The sequence below is a fragment of the Melospiza melodia genome, chromosome 1 (genome assembly GCF_035770615.1).
Source record: "Melospiza melodia melodia isolate bMelMel2 chromosome 1, bMelMel2.pri, whole genome shotgun sequence".
In the NCBI taxonomy this organism is placed as follows: domain Eukaryota; kingdom Metazoa; phylum Chordata; class Aves; order Passeriformes; family Passerellidae; genus Melospiza; species Melospiza melodia.
The window spans coordinates 107,258,146-107,284,884 of record NC_086194.1 but is presented as its reverse complement, the minus strand read 5'-3'; the positions used below and the strand labels follow the sequence as shown (position 1 = coordinate 107,284,884).

General features: G+C 40.4%; 1 protein-coding gene across 1 annotated transcript in view; it reads right to left on the bottom strand.

The window, feature by feature from the left end:
- RPRD1A (regulation of nuclear pre-mRNA domain containing 1A) overlaps positions 1–7,132 on the bottom strand; it is a 43,794-nt gene extending 36,662 nt beyond the window's left edge. The window contains exon 1 of the mRNA XM_063163622.1: positions 6,878–7,132. Coding sequence (XP_063019692.1) covers positions 6,878–7,028 — 151 coding nt within the window. The 5' untranslated portion in view covers positions 7,029–7,132. The remainder of the gene's footprint in view (positions 1–6,877) is intronic.
- Between the last annotated feature and the right edge of the window lie 19,607 nt (positions 7,133–26,739).

Below are 26,739 nucleotides of genomic sequence, written 5' to 3'. Positions count from 1 at the left end.
GGTGAAGTCTGAAACACAAATTAAATTCAGGATCAAACAGATCTGTTTTGGAGAAAGAACTATGTTAGAACATCTCTCTTCAGTAGCAGTGAAACTCATTTTCCAGCCTGGGGCATTGATAAACCTCAGAACATCAAAATGGATCAAACAGACAATTTTTGAAGGTCCTCAACAAATGGCAAGGCTAACAGCAAAAGCATTCTTACTGCCAGAAGAAAATGAAGAGAGAAAACCTGTAAGAACCTAGGTTAAAGAAGGCTCTGAAAGGCACAACTGCCAGAATGTACAGTGTTACAAGTAGCCATCTCGGTACCAACTGTACCCTCTGCAAACACAAAACTGCCAAGAAATCATTCATGTTGGATTGAGTCATCTTTTCAGAAGCTCTGTGCAGTGTTCACCTAACTCCTCTGCTTGTTGCAGCCAAACTCACCATTTAGCCACCAAAGTAGCTCCCTGAAGCACCGGATTCTGAAGCATTTTAATGTGTCAACAGTGCTGGTTGATGTAAGAGCCATATTATGCATATTACTCTCAAAGCATCTTCCATGAGACTACCTGGGATTGGCACCTTGCAAATGAAACTATGTCTGTACCAAAAATGCATCTGACATGTTTAAATGCCAATTAATATTCTTCAGAAAATAATGGTATTTCACCAACAATTAGCATACTGAGATATCTGCAGTGGAGACAACATTATCAAGCCTTAGTTTTTGGCAATCCATTCTTCTCAGTAATGCATTTTTGTTAGCCCATTAGGTATGCCTGGTTCTCTGGCAGCTCAGAATTGATGCCTGACATTATCTGCTTTAATCCATAAGACTTAGAGAACTCCTGACACTGACAAGCCACCACTTTAGTGCAAGTAACCAGCATTTTACCCTGAAAGGCAATAAATCAGCCATTTTCACTGAGGTTAGCCCTGGCAATCAAAGTCAGCACAATCACCTGTCTTCTCCAGGTTTACCTCCTGCATTTGAAATTGTCCTCCCATGAAGACAGCTAGAAACATGCCCATTAGTTTCATGCTGTTTTACGCTTAGAGCCAAGACATATTTGCTGTTGTAGATATACTAGAAGAAACTACAGAAAAGCACACAAGCATAAGAGATTTCACTTATATCCCACTACAAAATGTACAGCCTGACTAAGCATCTGAAAATGTTACATCAGGCTGTGGCTTTCTGCAGGCCAGCTCTGCTGTGTCAACTGACCTTGAAGGAAAATACCACCTAACAAAAGGGTTTGAAACAATAAGCATGTTATTGTTAAAAATGGTAAAATCTCACAAAAGTTATCAGCCCTAAACATTTCATTAGCATACTTAAGTTCTCTACTATGGATTCAAATAAAGTCTTTGCTAAATTGCTTTTGAATTACTTTAGTCTATACACATGCACGAGAGTTTATGAGTGCCACCACTCCTCCCAAAATCTCTGGGACACTTTCTCACAGCATGCTTCACACCTTTGGAAGAGGAGCTCGCGACATCTCCGTAAATACCTGACAAACTTTTTATTACAAGACCAAACATTGTTAAGTCAAGCAGCACTGAAACTTGAGTGCAAGCTCACCGATCCTTCACACTGTGGAGAGCTAACCTGGGTTTTTATGCAAGCTGATTAAGCAGAGCATCTTTGGTAATATGATTCTAAAAAGCCACTTGAGAGGCTGCCATTAGAAAAGACAGTTTAAAGACAACGTAATCCACAAAAGGCACGTTGTACAAAAAGCCCTTAATCTTAAAACTCATTAACCTTCTACTAAGAAAAGGTTAAACTAAGCATTGCACCTTGTGCAGTCACCTGGTGAATTTTACCAAGGTTTGATAATTGCCATGTTTTCTCTTCAAAGAGGGAAATGGGATTGCCCATTGAATGTGTTCAAGGTTTGAGGGTCCAAGTATTTTGACTGGGTTTGGAGACTAGTAACAAAGGGAACACAACACACAGCCACGGCTGGGATTAAGGCCACTAGCATCAAATTACCACAGGAAGGCCAGACAGCTGGTTACAGACCAAGGAAACCATTCCAACATAATTACACTGCAGAAGCTTCCCACTGCACTTAGTGCATCCTGAACTACCTGAACATATGAAACAAACCAACTCCTTTCATTGCCTTACCTGGCTGGTAAAATGCCAAGATGGATATGAATCAACTGCAACAACAGCTTCAGGATAGTAAAAAAAACCTACACTTAAGTATTCAGAACCAGAATGGTAAAAGACACGCAGGTTTGATACCACACAACCCAAATATAATTGTTTTAAATAAAAGGCTCTTACATTGCCACTCTGCTGCTCCTAACTGCAGATCATTTTGTAAATCATGTACACAGCAAATAAGTTTCCCTAACTAGACTCAATAACACCCATCCATCTGAATTTTCCCTGTTTGTTGCTCTCCAAACATTTTGGCATGGATGAGAAGATTGATGTGGGCATAATCAGTGAAATCCAAAACCCATAGCTTGGCTTCTTTTAAATAAAAGAAACCAAAATTATTTATTCTCTCACATTGGATTATACCACCACTAAGTAAAATCACCAGAAAAGACTATACCACCACCTTACAATCACCAGAAAAGAAAGATTCCTTCTCCTGGCAGAAAAAAACTACACTACACGGCACAGAAAATAATTGCTTTAAAGCAGGAACTTGTTTCCTGTGATCCACTTCCCATCTCCAAGGCAATATATCACAACCACTTTTGGCTGTAATGGTGCTCCAAAACAGCTAAGTATTAGAGTAGTTCAGATGTAGTACAACTTTCAAATCTGCTTTAAGTGTTGCTAGGCCTTCTCAATTTACTTACTAAAATCCTCTATCTTCCACATTTCAGCAGCGGCCACAACAGCCAGTAGCTTCAGAAAAACATATTTCATCAATGCAACAGCTATACTGGATGAGGACCAAGCAGCAGCACATGTCCAGTGGCAGAAGCTGTAGACAAACCATAAATAAGCAAAAAAGATGTAGCTTCTTATACCACTGAAAGACTTCAACACCAGGAAAAAACAAACAAAGAAAAAACATAATAAACCGGAACAGCAGGTGAGCTGGCAGAGTGAAGCACTACAAATACATCTCCCTGCAGCAGCCCAGATGCACCTACACAACTGTGGCTCTCCCAAGGCTCTACACAACGGCTCCACTGACCTAGATGAGCTGTGCAGGGAAGAGAGTGATCAGTGTGACACGCGTGGGGTGACAGATGACAGCCTAAACAAGAGGTCAAGCGATGATAAAGGAGGATGGGGATGATCACCATCAGTTTCTGTTACTGACTGATCATTGAGATGCCGTGTGGGCCCTGAAGAAAGAGATACTTGAATCTGAAATTAGGTTTAAAGATACAATGTAACAGTGTCTGCGAAGAACCAAGACTTGGACATGAAGATCCCTGTGGGTCCCTTCCAACTCGGAATATTCTAAATATTACTAAAATATCACTATGAAATAAATACTTAATAAGTGACAGAGCTAACAGAAAATGAGATGACAGGAAAAGATTCTTATGGACAACTAACTGGAACTCAAAATAACAAGTCCCATATTACAAATCTTTAGCAATTTTGGGGTTTCTCCTTTGAAAAAGAACACCTTTTAACCAAGTACAGCAAACTGCACATTGAGCCTACTGAACAGGCAGCTACTGTTCACCCTTGAAGGCAGATACTTTGAATTACAGAATTGAAATTTTTCATTTCAAAAATGAACTAACATGTAGCAAACCTCTACAGTTGCAGAGCCTCCTGAAACCAGGTAGTAAGAGATGTATGCAAGAGAACAAACCTGACTTGCAAACAACAAAAAATAATTCTCAAGAGACTGCATCTCAGAAGAGCCTATTCAAAGGTGTTTCTTCCTAAGGGGTTTCCCAGCAGCCCTTCAGTGACTGCAGGCTTACACAACAAATTTGTAAGTTATGCCACTACTCAGTTTAAAAAGAAACCCTGTAAGTCATTCCCTTTATGGATACACAAAACTACACAGGGTTAAATGGGCCCACCAGTTGCCTCTTTAAAATGACTGAGGTAATCACAAGTTAATTAATTAGTACTGCTTAAATACTGAATAAGCTTATGACTCCCAAGTAATTAACTATTTAACTTTGAGAACTACATTTCATACCTCTGAAATCTAGCTGAAGCAGGATCATTTCCCTCAGTACACGCTTTTCAAGAAAACCTGTACATGAAGGCATATTGACGATCCTTAGGGATGCCAGAATAAGGGACCTGACCACTGCCAATTAATCCAAGTAAACAGAAAGGCACTAACATTTTATGCTGTCTAAATTATATGCAGATTTGAAAAGCTACCTTTTCGCCTCTAGTCCAATGTGGCATAAAGAAAAAGATTACTTTAAATATAAAAGAATCAGAACCAAACATTTAGGAAAGAAAGAGCTCTGATCTTAGGACTTGTCTTGATGAATAGCTAGAGACATGTTCAGAAAGGCTCTTGATGCAAACGATCTTTTACCAAAACTGAAAGAAAGCCTCCAGAAAAAAACATAATGTCATTGTACTGTGGTCAACACAACTAGTTATACAATGTTCCTGAAAAGCAGTAGGCTGGAAGGAAGGTCTGGAGAGGGGGGGTGACAAAAAAAAGGGATACAATGAAAGGAAACAAAATCTAGAAATGCAAGGTTCAAGGTCCCAGGATACTACTGGCTAGCAATAACAGCTGACAACGTCAATAACTTTCATATCCATATTCCCCAAATACAGGTAATTTTCCTCTCAGGTAGAAGAGAAATCCTGTTTCTATGGTTTGAATGACAGGCAAGTCAGGAGCCTTAAACATAAAGTTATGGCCTCATTGCCAATATCCTACTTTATGGTGTTTTATGCACTCGCTTCACCACAGGACAGTTGTTTTCCTCTCATCCTTCCCATGCTGCCTGCTGAGATGACTACTTCCACCTCTGGGGATTAGACACCATCTTACAAATCTGTGCAGCAATTAGCCAGAAGTTAGTATCAGGTAAATGCAAGCTAGCATTTATGAAGCTCAGATATTCTAAGAGATAGGAAACTAAAATACATCCTGTGCATATTAACTATGGCAGCTTTAAACCAAGCTTCCTATCTTCCAAAATGAAACACTTCACATAGGCCTAAAAGCCCAGAAGGGTCAGGACCCTGAAAGCAACTAAGCCACTCCTAGCACAGGCAGAGTTTCACATATGCCTTCCACAGACCCTTGAAGGTTGGCATCTGAAGAGAGGTCACACCAAAATCTTACTTTGAAGCAGCAAAAGCAGGACAACAACTTCAATAAACAAAACAAACCCAATGATGGCAGCTATTCTCACCTAAAGCTCAAAAGAAGGTTGTTGTCCTTGCCTCTCAATGCCTGGGTTTCAAAGATTTCATTTCTCCAGTTAGTCAACCAGCACAAGAGGAAAGTTAAAGTTAAGGACTGCCTATTAATATCACAGATTACTATGAACTCATGATAATTAAGATGAGCAACCAAAACCCTGTGTCTCTTTAAATTACTTTAAGATACCTTCCTGGTATCATTCAAAACCCTAAACACTCATGCTGCTTGATTAGAAGGCCCAGAAATGTGAAATGTTTCAGACACAGGTGGGAGATCCATTCATTTGCTCCTGGAACAAAAAAAAGCAAGCCTGCAACTAACACATTTTCATTGTGTTTATGTCCTAAGATGGAATAATGTCACCAAGTCAGTCTTCCTTCAGTCAATACAAATAAGAATTTAACTCATGCCTCAAAGTTCAAAAGATAACAAATCCCAGAAAAAGATATTTTAATCAGAAAAAGATATTTTAATAAAGCCACAGTAGCCATATTACACGAAACTCAGTGTTTCCTTCCTCTTTCATAAATCCTGAAATGGCTTAGTACTGTTTTTCTACTTAGTCTAAAAGATTGAGACTTCTTATTTTTCCCACTGAATATCCACATATTATTGAGGCTCCAAAGGAAGCTACTGTAAAACAGCATCATTTTGTAGATCGAAGCAGAGTTCCAGTAAGTGAGTCTTCTTTTTCTTAAATGCACCAACTTAAGCTATTATCCAGTCAGGTCAAATAAACCCTCATATGCCATTTCTCCCTTTCACTCCCTGAACCACAGTCTATAGCTGCAAGTTCTTTCCTGTTAAATGGAAAGCCACATTAGCATTTAAGTCTGCACACTGATCACACCTAAAGAAACTCACGTTTTTATTATGTTAACATTTTTATTTACCATCTGGCAAAACCAGGAAGTAAAAATCACTCTGGATACACTACACTGCTTTTCCCTCAGTGTATTCCCATCCTCATCTGCCCTTCAAGAACAGTTTCTGGAAAGGAAACCTGAGTAGACATGGAATTCAAACAGTATTACAGCTAACCATCACAACAGACGATGACAAATAATACGCAAAAAGGCTCCGTCTTGAAAGAGCTGTAATTAACAACAAAAAGCCCTAAAACCCTGGCTCGCCGGATTCCTTCCGGTTCCCCACTTGCCTTTCTCCTTAAAAAACGGGAGATAACACACAAGGGGCAGCGTCCTCAGAGACACCTCTTTATGGAGTGACGGGAAAATGGGAAGGAAAAGAAAGGAGCGAGTGAAGTGGAAGATAAAAAAGGGAGAAGCAGCACCTGGCAGCCCACGGTCCCGGAGAAGCGGAGACCCGACGTTTAACGCTGGCCCAACAGTTCCGCTCTCTCTCCCCCGGCGCTCAGGCCTGCCCTCGCTCTCTCCCGGCCCCGCAGGCCGCGCAGCCCCGCCGGACCCTCCCTCCCCGTGCCCGCACTCGGAGCGGGGCCGCCGCCTCCAGTCCCGCCCGGCCCCGCCGCCCCGGGGCGCCCCCGGCGGGCCCTGCCCGGCCCCCCGCTCACCTTTGCGCAGCTCCCGCTCCCACACGCTGACGATGAGCGCCGAGTGCTTGCGGTGGTGGATGAGCCACAGGCTCAGCGTCTGCACGCTCTGCTGCGAGTTGCTCAGCTCCGACAGCTTCCGCTCCAGCGCCGCCTCCGAGAACGCCGACATCGCTGCACCGCGTTGGGCCCCGCCGCTCCGTCCCGTCCCGGCCGGGCCGCGCTCAGTCCCCGCCTCTCGGCCCCGACGAGGGAGGAGCCGACGGGCGATTCCCAGCTCTTCCCGCCCCGGCGGCAGCGCCCGGCGCCAACAAAATGGCGGCGGCCGAGGCCCGTGGGGAGCCGCGCGGCCCCGCCCCCTCCTCGCCTGCCCTAACTTCCGGCCGGGCGCGAGCTTGCGCTGGGGCGGGGTTGCGCGGGAGCGGGATCCGTCAGGGATGGGGTCAGTCCGTCAGCGTCCTGCCCCGGAAAATAACACAAAAACGCAAATGTAAATTTGCCCCCAGAAGGCAAACTAGTCCTAGCGGTTTCTTTCAACCAACAGGTTAAGATTAACAGAATCGTTATGGTTGGAAGGGAGCTCTGGAGATCATCCTGTGCAACCCCCTGCCTAGGCAGGGTCGCCTGGAGCAAGTTAGACAGGAATGTGTCCCGAAAGGGAAACTCTGTAATCTCCCTGGGCAGCCTGTTCCAGTGCTCTGCCACCCTCACCATAAAGTAGTTCTTCCTCAGGTTGGAGTGGAACATCTTGTGTTTTACTTTATGGACATTGCTCCTTGTCCTGTCACTAGGCGACACCAAAAAGAGTTTGAGACCATCCTCTTGGTACCTGCTTTTGAGATATTTGTCTGTATTGATGAGGTCCCCTCTCAGTCTTCTTTTGTCCAGACTAAACATCCCCAGCTGCCTCAGTTTCTCTTCATAAGAGAAATGCTCCAGACGCCAAATCATCTTCCACTGGACCATCTCCAGCTCCTCATCTTCCTTGTGCTGAGGAGCCCAGAACTGGACACCGCTCCAAATGTGGCCTCATTAGGGTCGAATAGATGGCCAGGATCCCCTCCCTCCACACCGGCTGGCAATGCTCTTCCCAATGCACCACAGAATCCCAGTGGCCCTTTGGTGCCAGCTTATGGTCAACCTGTCACCCACCAAGACTCCCAGGTCCTTCCCAGCAGAGCTGCTCTCCAGTGCTGGTGCTTGGGGTTCTTCTTCCCCAGGCACGCACTTACCTACCATACACTTGGGTGTATGGTATTTCAAATCAGCAGGTAGACACATACTCCACAAAGGTGTCTGGCCTCATTTCTAAAAGCTGTCTCTTTTATTTTTGATTTCTGGCATTAACAGTATCATGTGACAGGATTCTACTGTTCACTGACAAGATTATGTGCAAAAATGCGTCGTCTTTGTTTTTGCTCCTTAAAGCTTCATTGCATTCTTGCTACTTTGGAAACAGTGAATAAAAATTACTGCCTGCTTACCTTTATATTATATTCTAGATTTTTTTTATCACGTCATCTTCAGTCATTTTTCAAGGATTCTCTGAACAGGGAAGGAACTCTGTGCTACTTGACATAAGTAACATTCTTGATGTGAGCATTTCTAGCCTTCCCTGATGTCCATCTGAAAAACACTTTACATTATTTCTTATTTTAAACATTATCAAGTGGCTGACAATTTCAGAGAGCTATCTGCCTTAGCAACTACAGGTCTATCCTGAATCCTATTTCTGTAGCTAATAATTATGATTGCAGTTGTCGGTATTTTTCATTTTTCTATAAAATTGCATGTGTATTAATTAGAAAAATATGCATATACCTTACTCCTAGGACATCCTGACAATGGCTAACTATTCATCCTTAAAATGGAATTCCTATGACCTTTTATACACCCAATTTGTCCTCATCAAACAGTGGAACACTAGTTATGAACAAAATAATTGTGGAGTATTTTAAAGAATCACAGAGTGGGTCAGGTTGAAGGGACCACAGTGGATCATCTGGTCCAACCTCCATGCTCAAGCAGGGTTATCCCTGAAACATGACACAGGATTGTGTCTGGACAGTTCTCAAGTATCTCTGGTGAGGCAGACTCCACATCCTCTATGGGCACTCTGTTCAGTGCTCAGTCACCTGCACAGTAAAGTTCTTCCTCATATGCAGGTGTAACTTTGGGCATCAGTTTCTGCCAATTTGCTCTTATCTTGTTGCTCAGCACCACTGAGCAGATCCTGGATCTGCCTTTTTGACACCCTCCCTTTGGATACTGACAGATATTGATGAGGTCCCTCTCTGTTGTCTCTTCTTGAGGCTGAACAGGCCAAGTTCTCTCTGCCTTTCCTCATAAGACAGATGTTCCTGTCCCTTAATCACCTTTGTTGTCCTCTGCTGGACCCGCTCCAGGAGCTCTGTGTCTCCCTGGTAGTGAGTAGCCCAGAACTGGGCACAGCACTCCAGATGTGGCCTCACCAGGGCTGTGTAGAGGGGCAGGATCACCTCCCTCCACTCGGTGGCAATGCTTTTCCTAATGCACCCCAGGACACCACTGGCCTCTTGGCTACAAGAGCACGGCTGGCTCATGGACAGCTTCTTGTCCACCAGGACCCCCAGGTCCTTCTCCACAGAGCTGCTTTCCAGCAGCTCAGCCCCCAGCCTGTGCTGGTCCCTGGGGTTGTTCCCCCCCAGGTGCAAGATGCTGCATTTGCCTTTGTTGAATTTCAGAACGTTCCTCTCTGCCCATCTCTCCTATTGGGGTTCTTCTGAAGAGCTGCACAGCACTTTGGGGTATTCGCCACTCATTACAGCTTTTTTTTTTTTTTTTTCTTAATTTCATAAAGCTTTATCCCTATTTCATATCTGACTTTCAGAGAAGGTGTCCTAGTGGATTATTTTTGGGCAATTTTCCTAATATTTGTTCTCAGTGAAATCTTCCCTTTAAACATAAAACTTTGATGAGGGTGAGGTGAGAGTGATAGGAGGTTTTAATGTGAATTCAATTTACAAAATCATCTATAGAATGAGTGATTTGGGGGGAACTAGAAAGGATTTTTCAAAAATGCTTTTGACAGAGAAATTTGAATAAGTTGCACAGATCCCTACAGAATTTCTTATTCACTGACTTTTGATCACCATGAATGAAAGAATCATACTGCTATTTTTGCTATGTACAGCAGAGGACACTCTGGCATTAAATGGAACTGACCAGTGAAGTAAAATTAAGACAGAGCTAAAGAGCAAACATGGATGCATCCATGAGAAAACTGAAATATGAATGGTAATCTAGTAACCAACACCCAAATAGCATTTCTTCGAGTCATATATATTCTGATGCTACCAGGAGAAACTTTTGAGCAACTATGGAAAAAAACCTATTTCTTTCACACCTAAGACTAGAAAGTATGCAGCAACAGTGAAATTTACATGGTAAATCAAATTTTAAAAAAGGAAAAAAATAAGGAAATTGGTAGAGAACTTTAATAATGTTTGTAAAAATGTTTATGACTCCTTCCTCTGCATCTTCCCAGATTATCAGAACATTTTACAAAAAAGAAAAAATCCTTTGAGATTGGTATTTTTTTAAAATAAATATATTTGAATACCAAGAGATTTATCTTCTGTGTTATGTATAATGTATAATGAACTACACAGCAAAATACAAATTTCACTTTTCCCATAAATTTTTGTAGCGCATTTTAAATTTGTAATAACAAGTATTTACATCAGTAAGCTAATTTAAAAGCTATGCTTTATCCAGTCAGTGAACAGAAATCTGCCACGAGACTTCCTCAAAGCAAAGTGACTCTCCAACAGGAAGCATGCACAATGGAAGGTTCATTTGTTGCAGAGCTTGAAAAACCTCAACTTTCATTCAGAAACAAGTCATACATTATTCACCTGCCTTTAAAATTTCACCCACACCCACAGAGGCGGAGCTGTCAACAGATGTCAAGTTTTCACCCGCCCATTCCTGTGTTCAGACTGCAATAGCATCTTCCCCCTGAATTCCTAAGAACAAAGTTCTGTACTGCTTCCCTTCTGTTGGGATAGCCCACTGTGCTCTCCCGCTCTGGGAGAAAGGAGCCACATGCAAGTGTAAGACAATAACTGTGAATAAATTACTTTTGTAGAGCATGGTACTGGGACGCTCTAGGTAGTTCAAAGATGTAATTATAGTCACCAAGAGGTTGTACAGCGCTCTTACTTTACATGCAGGTTGCAGGGTTTTGGCTTCTTATCCTTACTATTATTCTATGCTTCACTGGACTTTTTAGGAACCCTTATTTCACACCACTACATAGAGCAGTAAAACAATCTGTGTATATACTAAACATTGCTCATCAACTATGTGGGATTTGAGTTAAAACCAGCTCTTGCACCAGAAGAGATCAGATCTTTCTCTGTATGAGCCTGGCATTTTCTCATTTTAAACTTTTTTTTGTATCTCTTTCTCAAATAGTCTCACCTGGGAGATGCAATGATATTAGAGGAAAAATGAGATTTCTCTAGTTGTGTTTCCTGTCTGAGAGTTTATATTAGTCAGCACACCAATCACTACCTGGATCTCAAAGATACAACATTGGCAGAGCAGTTCTTTTTTAATCTTCCAAGTGTCTGCTCTGTCAAATATAACCATTTCTGATGTTTCATATATAAAAATATTTTTCCATCTTTCACAATGTGTTTGTGCATCTCACAGCCCAGTGCTGTATAAATGTTCCTATTTCCTTACTCCAATAAGAACATGAAAAATGGAGATACACAGAAACAGAATCCTGAAGCATATCTGTAAAGTTACTCTCGATTGAGTGATGATAATTCATCTGAGTAATTTATTCAGAAACACTAAGCCCCGTTTTTTAACCTGAATAACAAGAGGACATATCTCTGACAGAAATTAAAAATAAATACATCCATTTATTTAAAAAAAAACCCAAAAGCCAGAACCACCCAAAAATGAACATTAAGAAGTCCTGCAGGACAAGAACAAAAGAAAGCTTAAATGGAAAGAGGAAGCCTTCTGAAGTAGCTTAAAGGAGCTGCCTGCTGGAGCCAAAAACCCCAGGGTGATTAATTGTGCTTTTACATGAGTTCCTGCCACTAGGCACTTCACCTTTTAATGTAATTCATTAAAGACAGGAATTATTTGCTATTTAGGAGATTAACAAAAACCACTCTCTGAGATATGTATATATGATTCAGCAAAGCATGCCCATATATTACGGGGAAAGATAGCTTAAACAATCTGAAAAAATATGTCCAGCATTTCTATGATTTCTTTGGCCCTCTGTGGAAATGTAAAAATGTTTGTGGGAAGCCTTCCTTTTTCCCTAAGTCAGGCATTCAGCCAGACAGTTATGTACATCCGGCTTCTTCATCATTATGCAATTAAGTGAAGTCATACTATGTAAACATCCACTGTGATTAATATATGGATGCAATCAAGTCCCAGGTTTTTTTGTAGTACAGAGTGCTGTAACCAAGCAGGAAAGCACTCCAGGGTATGTATTAACTCAGGTGTGCAGAAAGGCACAAAAAATTAGACTGAGTAATTTTAAACATCTGAACAATATATTAATGGATCATTCATATGTGCCCTAGAGTGCATATAGCTCTTAGTCACGGCATAAAAGTAAAAAAAAAAAAAACCACATTCTTGACAATAAGTAATGTTATCTTTCAAGGAAAAGGAAAACACTGCGATATATTGACGTACTATGTAAAGAACCAACTTGAAATTACAAAAAATGCAAATTTAAATTTGACTTTAAATCATAGGGGATGGGCTGATTAACCTTTGTGATCCAGTGGAGGACCTGATGTTCCAGAAAGTGTTTAGCTGTAGGAAGCAGACACTGTGTTTTTGTTACTGTGTACTCAGCTCATGGTACTGGAGGTGGTTGCTACCAGCATGCTGAGCTCTACTAACACAAGCACAGCCAGAGGGCTGAGGAAAGCACTTGTTCACCTTTACTCCACACACATTCAACCACATCTGGAATAGTGCATTCAGTTTTGGCCTTCCCTAGTATTGGAAAAATATTTATAAGCTTGAGTAAGTTCAGCTGAAGGCCACCAAGATGGTCAGATGGTTGGAACACAGAAACCAGGTGGGGAGACCGTGGATATTGGGCTCGTTTTAACCTAGAGAAGTGAAGGGTTTGGTTCAACCTAATGGCAGCTTTCCAGTACCTACAAGGAGGTAAACTGAGAAAATGGAGTGATTCATGGACATGCATGATGAGAGGCTGACAAACAATGGTGAGAAACTGAAATGGAAGCTCCAACTAGGTAGAATGAAAAAGTTCTTTCACCTCAGGCACAGTCAAGCAATGGAACAGGTTGCCCAAAAAAGTTTTGCATCCTTGAGTATTTTCAAGACTAGACTGAATAAAATTCTTACAACTGTGGTCTGATCATGTGGTGGTGCCTGCTTTGAGCAGGAGGATGGTGAAGTAATGCTCCAGGTTTTGTCTGCACACTACACTATTCACATTTGTGAACTTGTACGAGTTCAAGTTCAAGCCTGATGGGCTTCCATCAGTTGGATCCACACAGTGCAATAGGCTGTGCAGCTGCACAATGTTACTGTCCTGTCATGCAGAGCCTAACCACAGGTTAAGTTGAATGTCAGTGTCACCCTTCAGTACAGAGGGTGCTTGTTGTCTTCTGGAGTGTGCTTACCCTCAAACTCCTACTGCTCAGTGAGCAGGCAGAGTAGGATGGAAAGGTCTGCCGTTAAAATTGTTACTACACAGCCATCAGCCATATCTTCTACATGTTAGCCATCAGTTATGTTGTCAAAAACATCAATTACTTAGGTAGACATAGTTTTCTTAAATGCACAGGGATCCACATATAAAAGCCATGCATTTTTTCATGCATACTTGCTCTTTTCTCTTCCTTAAACTGAGCATTGCCAGAGTGCTAGTGGCTGTTCCCAATGGAGGTTTATTTGTTCACCCTAAAAATGTATTTTTGAGCCCGGTTTTTGAGGAAAGAACAATGAATGAAGTGAGTTTATGAAGAAAGAAAGATTGTGCAGGCAGTAGGAGCTTAATTTACTCTTGCAACACCTTCAGGAACATGACTCAGGCACAGTAATTTTTCCAGTTATTGTTAATGACATGATACTTGGTCTCTGTGCCATTGTCTTGCCATATCTAACTCAAAACCAAGTCAGAGCTGGTGATGGGTAAGCAGCTGCGTGCAGAAGTCAGCTGTAAATGCAACGGAAAGTCCATGTTTCTTCAGACATCTGTGGTTTATAAAGTGGTGACCAGACACGCTGTCACTGTCTGGTAGTGGTCCAAGCCCACCATATACTTTTTTGCCAGGTGACTCCCCTAACCTGTCACATCTGGCACTGCTGCCTAATTAAAGTAAAAGCCCCTAATTTCCATGGAAATGAGATTCTAATTTCTCTTGGCAAATGGGGAGCAGGAGACAGAAAAATTTGGAAGGTGGATAAGATTGCTGTAGCTGAGAACGCTGTAGCAATGCTGGGAAAATGTGGCTGCCCACAGCCATCGCCTGGTGTTTCATCTCTTCCAGCTATCACATACCTACAACTGTGAGCTGTGTCACATACCTACAACTTTATGTCCCCAAAAAGCATAATTTTCAAATGAACATGTTTGAGAGGTGTTTGCTGTTGTCCCAGAAAGGAGAATCTGATCTTTTCCTGTGCAGTCCTCCAGCACTCAGAGTGGCCATTTGCTTTGCTTTTGAGTTGAACTGGGCACAGTGCAAGGAGAGGGAGGCTCATGGCCTTCCCAGTTCTCTGGTGTCCTCAGAGTACTGTAAGGAGGGCAGGTCTGACTCAATTGCATCTCTACTGCCTGTGAGCATAGGACTTATGTCTGCATCAGGTGCTTCCACAAGTTCAAGGTTCCCACCTGAGGAGCCAGATGGTATCACCCCAGAGCTTTTCTGAGTGCACATCAATGTTTACAGTGTATGAACCATCAGGGCATCAATGAAAAACCAATGATGTAGCCAGACAGCACAGACACAGACGTGGCAAAATGTCTGATATGTTATAGCATCACTTCCTTTCACTGAGAGGCCACACCTGCTAGCTCTATGTCCCTAAATGAAGCACAGATTTAATGCACATATTTTTATTGTCTAAGTCTTTTTGTCTGGGGTTATGGTATGCAGAGCTTTGGAATTACCAAGACCTATAGTGTTGCAAGTGCAATCAAATGCATTTTTCCAAGTTGCAGTGTTAATGTAACTACTGGTATTTTTCTTGGAAACTAGGTGTCACTAGTGGTTTAGAAATAGCAGATACAGTTTCATTCCTATGTGCTTATTTTTCCTGCAACTCATTTATAACTTCTCAGCCTCTCCCTGTGCACATCCAAAAGAGCATGAAGCTGCCTTCTCTGAACTGAAGAGTGAAATTAGATTCTTCTGTAGCCTTCTTCTCATCAAGACAAAGAAAGATAGGTCCTTTGTCTCTGTATCTGCAAAGAAAGATAGGTCCTTTGTCTCTGTGTCTCATCTTAATCATCTGGTGTACCTTTGTGAAACTCACACAGATTTTTTCATTTTCTCTTGGTGCTGTGGGACCCAGAGCCAGACAGATCCAGGAATGATCTCACATGTGCCAGGCAGAGGGCCTTTCCCTTGGGGTTCATTAATACTGCCGAGTATGGGATGATCTTCCATCCTCACTGTTTCTGCCTTTTCCACTGTTCTGCCTCTAGGACTCAGAAAGTCCTGTCCTGCAGAGCTTCTCCTCAGCCAGTGCTCCACAGCACCACGAGTCTGCAGCACCTGCATTGCAGAGTTCCACCATTTCTGGCATCAAATGGCTGCCCTACCCACCAGTGCACGGAGTGCTTTTCCCCACCTTGCCATCCAGCCACCAGTGTGCTGTTAACTGCAAACTTGCTGGGGGTATGTGCTGTCTCCTTGCCCAGGTCATTCACAGGCATTAACCATTTTGATCCATTCAGATACCTCCAGTGGTGCACAGAAACTGAACATCAGTCAAATTCAACATCAGTTGAATTTTGTACCACAAAATTCCGTTTTTCACTCCCCAGTAGCCAGCTTCTCTAGTCCTAGATCTCACTGACTCCCTCAAAAGATACTGTGGGATGCTGTCTGCTAGGTCTTCATGCTCCTGGATGCATTTTCCAGGAGTATTTGCTCCCTAAACTTCCTGGAGCCTGAGGTTAGGCTGACTAGCTGGTAGTCCATGGTTTCCTCATTCTTACCAATCTTGAAGGGACACTAATCCCTATCCTCTCTATGGTAATCCCAGCCAAGATGTCATCAAATATCACATGTTAAACCACTACTATCTATGAGTAAGGAATCCAGCAGAGGCACTTCAAGTGCTTGATATATCCAGAAGCTGTATTAAAGAATTGCATCTAAGTTCCATAAATTTCCTGAATTCTTGCACCCTACTGTGTTGACCTTACAGTGGATACCCAAAAATAACAGTATTCTGCAGTGCTGAAAATAAAAAGTGTGGTATAATACATTCTTATTTTCAAGACGGGTTATCAAAGATTGCTTGAAAACCAGAGTGGAAGAAATCCATGACCTGCACAGTCCTTTTAAGTAAGGAGCTTTTTATGTAATCATTATGTTCTAGAATTCCTTCACTAAGTTTCCCTGTATAGGCAGAAATTATTTTTTTAACACTCCTCAAATAAAATGTACAGACTCAATAAAATGTTCATATCAATGCTATGGCATGTAGAATTCTTCTGTATGATCAGGGGATGGGTGCACATGCATGATTCAGACCGTAAAGACACATACAAGCTGTTTTTCTTTGCAGAAAGGAACTCCACTGCTTTGGAATGCCTGAAGTAAACATCTGTACCTCCCAACAACTTCTGCTATCACCCAGCCATAGTAATACACTGTGGCTCAGGCAGAAAATGGCAGAAGGATGTCCCCAAAGGGAAACTTTATATCAGTGATGTAAATTTAGCAATTTAGCAGTTCCTGACATTTTCAGCTTGCATGTAATGATGGTACAGATCATCAGCATTCAGAACTAATCACCGTCCTGTGTCTGTTCAGAGCTGAGAAAAAAAAAAAACAAACATATATAAATAATGTAGAAGCAATTCCTTATTGTATAGTTCTTGGATACTGCCTGGTATGTTCAATCAGACCTATTTAGTTGTGATCAAAGTCACTGTTGTTTCATGCATAAATGAATGAAACAACCCAGCTGTGACCTGGGAATCGCTCAAAGCATTTTAAGAAAGAAGGATGATCAGTTGTGTGTTTGAACACATTCCTCATGGCACGGGTAGATGAGATATCCACAAATAAATATATCCTTATGACATGAAACAATACTTTAGAGTGATATTGTTTTCAAAACACAAAAATTAATGACATAAATAAAATAATTTCTTCATGTTGTTACAGGTATTGTTCTGCTTGTAGACAACAGACTGTATTTTCAGCATATCTTCCCACCCTGTATATTCCATAAAGCTGAAGAAAGTTGTCTGGGCATCATGAGTATGAAAAGCAGTCAGAAGAACTTGGCAGGACAGGGAGGTATTGGTTGCCAGAACTGCCTTAAGTGCTGCTTTTATAAGGAAGGAGCTGGAGTTCTCTCAGTTCCATCGGTCTCGTAAGGTACCAGGACTATGCCAACAGACTTCATATGATATCATCAAGAAATTTTGCTCACCCCAAGAAGCCAATGATTACTTCCAATTAGTATATGATTTGTACTGAAAATTGCCTGAAACCCTCCCAATGACTACAAACTTGTGCTTTGTTTGTTTTTAATCTGAAGTTTGCTGTGCGCACAGCTAACCACACACCATAGACAACTGTCCTGAGTTAACTTCTGCTATACCTGTATGGCAAGAACCTCATTTCACCGCAGGCATTCCTCTCAGGATTCACTGCATGGCTGCCAAATTGCCAATGCTTTGATGTGTCTGTCTTTGCTTCAGCTACCATGGCATTTATGCCTTGCAATTCTCCACCTGTCTTTAAGTCTCAAGACTTAAAAGGGCCAGCTAAAAATTCTTAGCGGTCATTTCCCATTCAGCATGAAAAATAGCAGAAAATCCCTCCTGCCCTCTCTATCCTCAAACTTTGACCTTATAGAGCAGAAAGAGCAATTTGCAGTTTTGACTGGGAATCACTCAAGTGCTGAAACATGACTTGAAGGTCTGTTTTCGCCCTAACACACAGAATTAGATAACAGTCAAAAAAGGATGGAAATTTTACAGATCTGTGTGATGTTCAGATGCATAGCCAAATTATTTCAGTCTTAGTATGCTTTGAGGGTTGGTAAAAAAATGAAGAGGGTATTTTGCCACAAATATCTTGTATCATAATTGTGACACTGTAAGTAAGATTTTGATCCATTCCCAGCATGGCAAGGCCAGACTGTGGTCTCTGGTCCTTTTTCCTCTCTTTTTTAAACCTTTAAACTCGTGATCTGAGTTTCTTGTCTTAAGCAAAGCTGATTCTCATCTTTCTTACTCTGATACCAATATATACCATCAGTGACCTCAGCAGAGCACCATCGGTGTAAAGCAGTCCTACAGCCATGTTTGGAGTTCACCTCCACTTTGCATGGCCCAGGCCTCTCCCACTGCTATCAGTGTGCAGCCACTGGTGAGCTTAAATGCATATCCTTGCCCGCTGGATTTAAGGTAAAATGGAATTCAACCATTGTTGCTGGAGCTTTCCCTACACTCAAGGTTATTATTCTGATCTCTGTGTGGATGGATGCCTGATGCTGTGAACACTGCAGCACAATAAACTGCACATTCAGGTACTCTGGGTCCTGTCTTGGCTTTTGCTGGTGGCAGTACTCGCCAAGGGAGTAGAACCCATCTTTTCAAAAAGGCCCTAATTGATTTGAGTGGCTGTATTTTCTATTTTGCTATTGCATTGTGCATTATGTAAGAAAGACTTTCCAGAGGTTCAAATTACATACAACTAACATCCACTGATTTTTTGCATTTACCTTTGTTTGTGATAGTAAGCAAATATCAGTTTAAAATATATTTGCTGGTAGCCTTAGTATTACAGTATATATGTTGTTACTGTAAAATTGCTAGCAATGTATTTCTTCCAGTCTGCTATACAAAGATCCACTTAGTTTCATATTTTCTATTTGGACTGTAAAATTTATCAGATGGAGTACAAGAAACCAGAAGAAACAACAGTCAACATGCCACTAAACGTATCAGTGCCACAGAACAGATGTTAAATGTCAGCTTTGAAATTAAAACTGACATAAAGGTATCTGCCAGTGAAAGAATTTCTGGGGAAAAAAGTAGGGTGTGAAACAAACAAAAAAAAGCTGCACAGAACTGGTATCATCTTAAAAATGAAAAGAACAAGAGCAAAATACAAGCCAGGCCAAACAAGATTATTGTTTTGCAATTGTTTTCCCAGCTGATAAGAATAAAATCTGCTTTCCTGTTAGGCTTTCAACAGTCTCCAGAATACATATTCCTATTTCTACTCTTATTTTTTAACATATGTTTTGTGGGGTGTGTGTGTGTGTGTGTGTGTGTATGGTAAATGAGATGTTCTGATGATACATCTCAGCTAAATGCTTTCTATGCTACCAAGTGTTACCCAGATAGAACCTCTGACTGCAGCTCCCATATATCATTTGCTAAGTTAGATGTAGCCACTGGATTTTATTTTCATTAAGGAGTGTTGGATGGAAAGTTGATGGCTATAGCAGGACTGATTGGTATTTAACTTTGTTCTGCAAATACTGATTTGTAGGTTTTGCTTACAATTAATCTCCAACAGGTAGATGAGTGAAAGGTAAAAGCCTAATTTGAAGGCTGTATGATAAGGTTATCAGTTTATTCTTCCAAAAGGAACCACCCAGATACCATAAAGCTGCAGTGAGATAGCCATGTTAGCAGAGATTGTGACCAGTAAATAGTGAAGTTCCTTTTCTGCCATGAGCACCACCTGTCAGTGGACTTGGTGGCAAGTGACTGCTGAAAAGAACAGCAAAAATGTGATATATTTTTTTAATGTTTATGGTTTGGGCTAAGTGCAAATATAAAGCTAAACCTTTTTTATTCTTTCCATCAACCATGGGGCAACAAACCAGACCTTCCTTCTGCCTAGCGGTGCAGTGAGGTTGTTGTGGTTCAGGATCAGAGGACCAGGTGTACTGGGTGGGCATTGGGAGAGCACCTCAGATGCCGCCCTGCAGCTTCCAAAGTTACACACTTGCCTCAGGAGATAGCTTTGCTCTTGCCAGAGGCAGATTCTCCCTGGCAGGAAGATGGCCTCCTTAGACAGAACTGTGTGAAATCACTTTTCTTTCCCTTCTCTATCCAAGTGATTCACATGGTGCAGTTGGCTACAGCGTGGTATTTGCTCTTTGTTACAGAGAGAGCCTTCTCCTCCACCACTTCTCCAACCATTTTGTTCAAGTCTATTTCTTTCTCTCCCCAGCACAAGCTTCGCTGCTCAGTTCACTCTGGTCTGGATAAAAGGTTTACCAGAAATTTTAATGTGAAATGACTTCCAGAAGAAGAGCCATGTGCTGCATGCCAAGAGAACAATTAAGGAATCACTGTTAGACTGTAGCCGAGTTCGATGCCGCGGACACAGAGCGCGTTTGCTTTTGCATGTCAGCAGAACATCATTAATCATGGTGTTTCTGGCTCCCACAGCCTTGTTCTTGTCCTGCTCCTCCTCTGCTTCTTGTGAGCAATCTGTTTACTAATGAGAGCTTCACTGTGAGAGGTTTAAAGGCTGAGAAGCTGAGATCAGGACCCTGACAAGCCACAGGCATTTATCATCTTCTCTGGGCATTCTTTTTTGACAGTGTCTGTCTCTCCTCTCTTCTGTCAACAACTGATTGAATTATGCTTTGGGCACCTCTTTTCCAAATGAAGTTAGGAATGATCCTCTAGGGTTTTCCCCTGACATCAGTTCTAAAAAAAGAGCCAACCCATGCCTGTTGCCTTGGCTGTGATAGCTCTTACCCAGTTGGAATTTTTTAAGGGGAAAAAAACAAACAAAAAACCCCAAAAACAAATTGCCAAAAAGACACCCTTAGAAATTTAAACCAAAGCAGAACTAGGAAAGCAGGGAATAAAAATCAGTGTGCAGAAGTATTTTGCTCTTTCTATTAAGTAACAAAAATGAAAAAAAATAGAAGAAAGGAAAAAAGCTGTCCCCAAAAGTCAATTTTAAGAAATATTTTCTATTAGATATTAAAAAATAGTTATCTATATAAATGTATAATACAAAAATATCAGTATCTGGTGTGAAACAATTTAAGAAACAACTATAATCTAGTCAAAAATAAAAAATATATTTTCTTTAAATATATTAGTCTATTAGTTAGTTATATTAGTTAAAAGACTATGTGCAAATATAATTTTATTAACAAAATATTTCTTGTCTGAAGTTATATCAATGTGTTCAATGGATTTTCTCCTTGAATTTTTCTAATTACTTTCTAAATCAAATTTTACTTTGATGCTCACAATTATCCTCTAACAATGAATACCAGAGTTTAATTCTACTCTGTTAAAACTTACTTCCTTTTTGAGTTGCTGATAACTTTAATTAAACCCTTATATATATTGTATTACAATGAACCATAAGTAAAGACTTCCTACTTATTCTCTCTCTTTCTCCTTTGACTCACTGAATTCTATAATCACCACTCTGTGATCACTTTTCAAGGCTGGCAAATCCTGGCCTAAATGCGTCTGGTACAGCAGTTTTTGTCATAAAAACTAAAATGGTACTAAACTTCTGTAACATAAATAACTCACATTGCACAAACCACCTGGAAGACTAATTCTGATTCATTTACACTTGAGACCCTAAGTAATTTAAAATAAGTCACTCTCTTAACAACTGCAGTTTTTTAACCCTTCAGAATATGACCTTTTCTGTTAAAAAAATTACTGATGCCAACATTACCAAGGCCTGAAGTTCATTTCTGAATAAGAGCATCATTTTAGATGCTCACACTTGCTCTTCTATTGCTGCTTGTGGTACTCAGGATCGGTATAATGTACACTGCAGGATATCTGTCAGCTTGAAACCTGAAGAAAAGATTGTACACAACTGCTATTTCAGACTTGTCAATGTGAGAGATATATCCTGTCCTTGACCCTAAGACTTTACACACCTGAATGGATCAAAGTGTGACACAAAGACCTTTTGCAGGAGTACTTTTTTCTTCTTCGGAAAGAAATTCTGCATTAGCTCTCAGCCAAAAATCTATAATTGGGTAATGATGCTGAGTAATTGTTCTGGTAAATATCCTTAGCTGCTTGTTTGTCTAGAAAATCAGCAAGGAGAAATGTCAAGTGGAAAAAACCACAAAATTTTAGCATACTTTAAAAATTGTAGCCGTTTTAAATTACTGTGTTCTGACTGTGAGAGTTAATCCTCTTTCTCTCTCAATCACAAAATATTCCTCCTTGTGGTGGTGTAGTCAAAGTACTCTATAATTTACTCATGTGCAATCTTCATTCATTTCGGTGAGACTACATGGAAGTGAAAAAGAACCACCTTTCATGGAGGAAAATTTCTTTTATATGCTCTAATTTCAGGGAATACATCCCATCTTTGCCAAAGGCAGACATGTGCGTAGGGTAGTTACAGAATGTATTTTGCTGAACCACATTACTCATATGTGAATTTGGTTTTTCATGCATAGAAGACTGAGTGCCAGATCCTGCTAAGGTTGCTTACGTGAATATCTTATATATTTCATGCCTTACTGCACAAGGAAAGCTGGATTTAGCCCACTGTGTTTTTAGTATACAAAGGAATTCTTATTGGAGAAATTGAAAGAAAAACTTTTTGGTTTCCACAACCAAAAAGTAATTAATTTCCCTGAGTGTGAAAGAGTGGAAAGATTTTAGAGCTATGTCTTGCAGCCAGTGTTTCTTTGATGGTAAGAAGAAAAGAAAATTCTGCACTATCTGATTCTCCCAGCACATTTAGCAGCGCTTTCAGGTAGGGTCTCCCCAGGTGATAACTGTGCTTCCTTGTGTTACGGCCCACCCCCTGTGGTGGCGTAACTACAACTCTTGTTAATCTCTTGGGACAGAATAAAGTGAAAATACCCAGAATCACTAGTGTTCATATATTTCTATTTCTAGGCTTTATAGTTATATTTATATTTATATTAATATTTATATTTATATTTATATTAATGTTTATGTTTATATTTATAGATTATATGTACACAGATTCATTTTAGAAGAATTTGGTTGCGATGGAAAGGAGGTATGTGGCACTTTTGAGTATTATCTATAGGAATATAACTATTTAAAGTATAAGGATTTCACTTAAGAAAATGTATAAGGAGAAGCCAGAAAGAGAAAGAAAGGATAAGAGTAGATAGGGGAAAGGAAAGCTATCACCATGCATGGATCCAGTGGCAAGGCTTCATTGCTGCTATTTCCATGTCTGATGTTTGAATTGATGGTCGTAGACTTGATCCATTGAGGAGACAGGGAGAGTCTTTGGAACATAAAATTCAGTGGGTTAATAAACGCCCAGGTTCAGGTGGGAACACCCAGGGACCCCATCTGGAGGGGGAGTTTAACACTATCTTATGGAACACTGTGGTTCATGCGCAGTGCTCTGGTGGGAGGGCCTAGAAATGAGTCTGGCGGTGCTTTGAGGGTCTGTGATGGTTTTTGATACATTTTATTGGCCTTACATCTGCCTCTCATGCCAGTGTAGCTGAGCCAGTCATGCCCCATCAGAAGGGATGAACACCTTCAGACCTAGGAGTGAATGTCCCTATATCTCCCCCAGGAGGAAGTTTTATGCCTGAGCCTTGTCAGGACTCAGGACAGAGGACATTGGCACGCTAAAAAGCATTGTCCTGCTTTGAAGAATCTGCCTTTCCCTTTTTCTGACTCAAAAACCAACTTGTTGGTAAACAAAAGTCAGTTTGTCGTCATCAGCCTCCGGTGGAGGGTTCACAACCACTCTGCACCTGGGCTGTTCTTATGGAGATCAGAGATTTTTCTACCACCCATCCAAAAACTCTCCTCCTCCCCTTCAGTTTGAGGGTGCAAACCTGCCTCAGGAATGCACCTCTGCTTTTGTAAATGGCTGATGGTTTGAGTCATTCACCTTTAATATGTCAGTATTATAATATGTCAGTATTAATATGTGAGTGTCTCACATCTTGTTCTTCCTGTGCAAACCAGAATTGTCCAGTGGGTTAGAGCCAGGATGGGACAGTGACACAGCTCCACTCTGTCACAGTCAGTGTTCTGTCACATGCTGCTCACAACAGCTGCATTCTGTACAGTGCTGCTGTGAGTTGTTTGCTATTACACTGAGCTAGGTAAGTGGGATGAATCATCGTGTTCCCAAAAGCTGCTCTGGCACAAGATGTCACAAAATGTTAAATGGACACTCAATTTGAAGGTGTCTGCCACGTTCACTGGCTCTGACTGATTTCAAAACATCACATCGATCAGCATTTACAAAGCAATTTGCAGAGGGCATTACTCAAAATAAACTGGAATTTGTCAAAGTCACTGATACATGTAATGTTTTTTATATATTATACCATTTAAAATAAATATGCTTTCAGCTTATCTGTCTTCCAATAGCTCCAAAGTATTATAATTATTTTTTGGATGGATGGCCTATAAAGCAGGACGGGGTATTTTAAACAACTGTTCCCTTTAAAAGAATCACATTATTTTCATGCCTTGGCATCACTTTGCACATAGTGACAGAGCCAGGTATTTCCAGTGTAAAGGTCCAACCGACGATCTGACAGAATATTATCATGTCTTATTGGAGTCACACATGGCTTGCTGTTATAGCTCTGTATCAAGAGCAATCCAAATCCTGCAAGTGATAGAAATAGGTTTATTATTTGCAAGACAGAAAGAAGATTTCAGACAAAGTTATTTGCACCAAAAGCCAGACTCAGCTTGTTTTGATTTCTCGACTGTTTTGTTCACATTTTTCCATGGATTTTTTTTTTTTGTGTTACACACTATAATATTTTTTCTGTGAATTTCTAACAGAAATAATGAAAAATAACTGCTAATCTATTATTATATTTTATTTATATGGGTTTTGAGTTTGTCCTATTAGTTCCATCCTTATGGAACACTACTACCTGGTGACCCTTCTGAAATGGCAGAACTCCAAAATTGTTTTGACATTGAAAATTCATGATTAAAGGCATTCCTGCCATCACATATACTGGTAGCTTTCTGAAATTTAGCTTGATTTAATCCTGGTGTTCATTCATCTAGAAAAGCTGGGTGTAACTACTGTAGCCTGCACACATTCTTTGGATTTCAATGACAAAGTTAATGGACTTTTCATGCTTCATCCATTTCTCTGACTGTGGACAAATTAACAGTCATGCATAGTTATATTTCTGCATAACTTTAATATATAAAGCTCTCTGATTCCAAGTGCATCTTGGAGTGAAATCCTTTCTCCTCTTGAGCACATAATAAAATTTCCACTGATTCCTGTAAGTTTCATAGACTTCACCTATGTTTGTTTTACTAGGATTGAACTGTACAATTCACATCTGGTTCTGGATTTCAAACACTGCAAAATTTGAGAAAATCTAAATCCCAGATTTAATGATTGTCCATCTTGCATGAACCTGTACTTAGAAAAAAAAAATAAGACATTTTGGGACTGAATACAAACAATATTAATTTTGCATTTGTGTTTATTTGGGCAGGGTTTTTTATTTTATAGGGACTGTCCAGATAACTGCTGTACATCTGTGATTTAAAGTACGACTGTTTTAACTCATTACCCAAATGCTAAAATCCTGTTACAAAAGACTACACCAGTTCCCTGACTGTTGCCCTGCCATCCTATTAACTTCTCAACACATAATGAGGCATAAATCATGATATTATTCATACAAGTTCTCTAACCCTTGAACACTGCTACAGTGGTTGACATGAGTTTTGCCCAGAATTGAACATTTAGTCCTGTCCTGGTTCAAATAATGGAAAAATAATTTTATGAAGTGCACTGTCATTCTGAAGTTTCTTTGTTTCTAAAGGCTTAAAAGTTGAGATTTTTTTTCCACCCACATGTTTGTGACCTTTCAGAAGAGACTATTCAAATTGTTATTTTTTCCTGTTCCTACTTTTTTTTCTTTGAGTATAAAAAAGAACAAGGTTCAAGGTTTACTTTGGGTTGCTTTTTTTTCCCCCTGACTGCTTTTCTTCTTTGCAATTCTACAACTATTCAAAATTGCTCCAATTCTGAAGCAGTTATCAGATCATATCTCAGATATTTTTTCAAAGGTATGGAACTGCTGAAAAATTTCTGGCACAAAGAAGAATATCTAAAAATAAAGGAATAGAGGGAAGATGGTAGATAACAATTTCTTATATGAACAAAAAGAAGGGAAAAACAAGAGGAAAAGGAGAGAAATTAAAACCAAGTTTAGTTCTCTGAAGATTAGGAGAAAATGGGGAAAAAAAAGAAAAAAAAAGATTAAAAAAAGATTTTTAAATGAAAAGTTTGACAGCCTTTTTCTTGCTTCTGCTGGTAATGACTCAGTTTCACTAAAGAGAGATACTAGAACCCAAATCAAAGTTGTACATCAGCTAACTATCTTAACTAATTTACATAAACTAAAATAAATTGTAAGAGTTTATGTTGGGGTAAGGTATTTTCCACTATAACAAGGCAAAATTTGACTACTGTAAAGTAAAACATCCAGAAGTGGTTGTCCTGTTAGGAATCAGAAGACTTTTAATCACACCATCTCTCCAGGATTCCTTGTTGTTTGGAAGAGAGCCAGATGCTCCTCTAGGCACACATTATTCTGCTTTGATCCCCACTTGGGAACACAGAGGATCTGTTTCAATATTTAGTAATTGTATTAGGAATTGG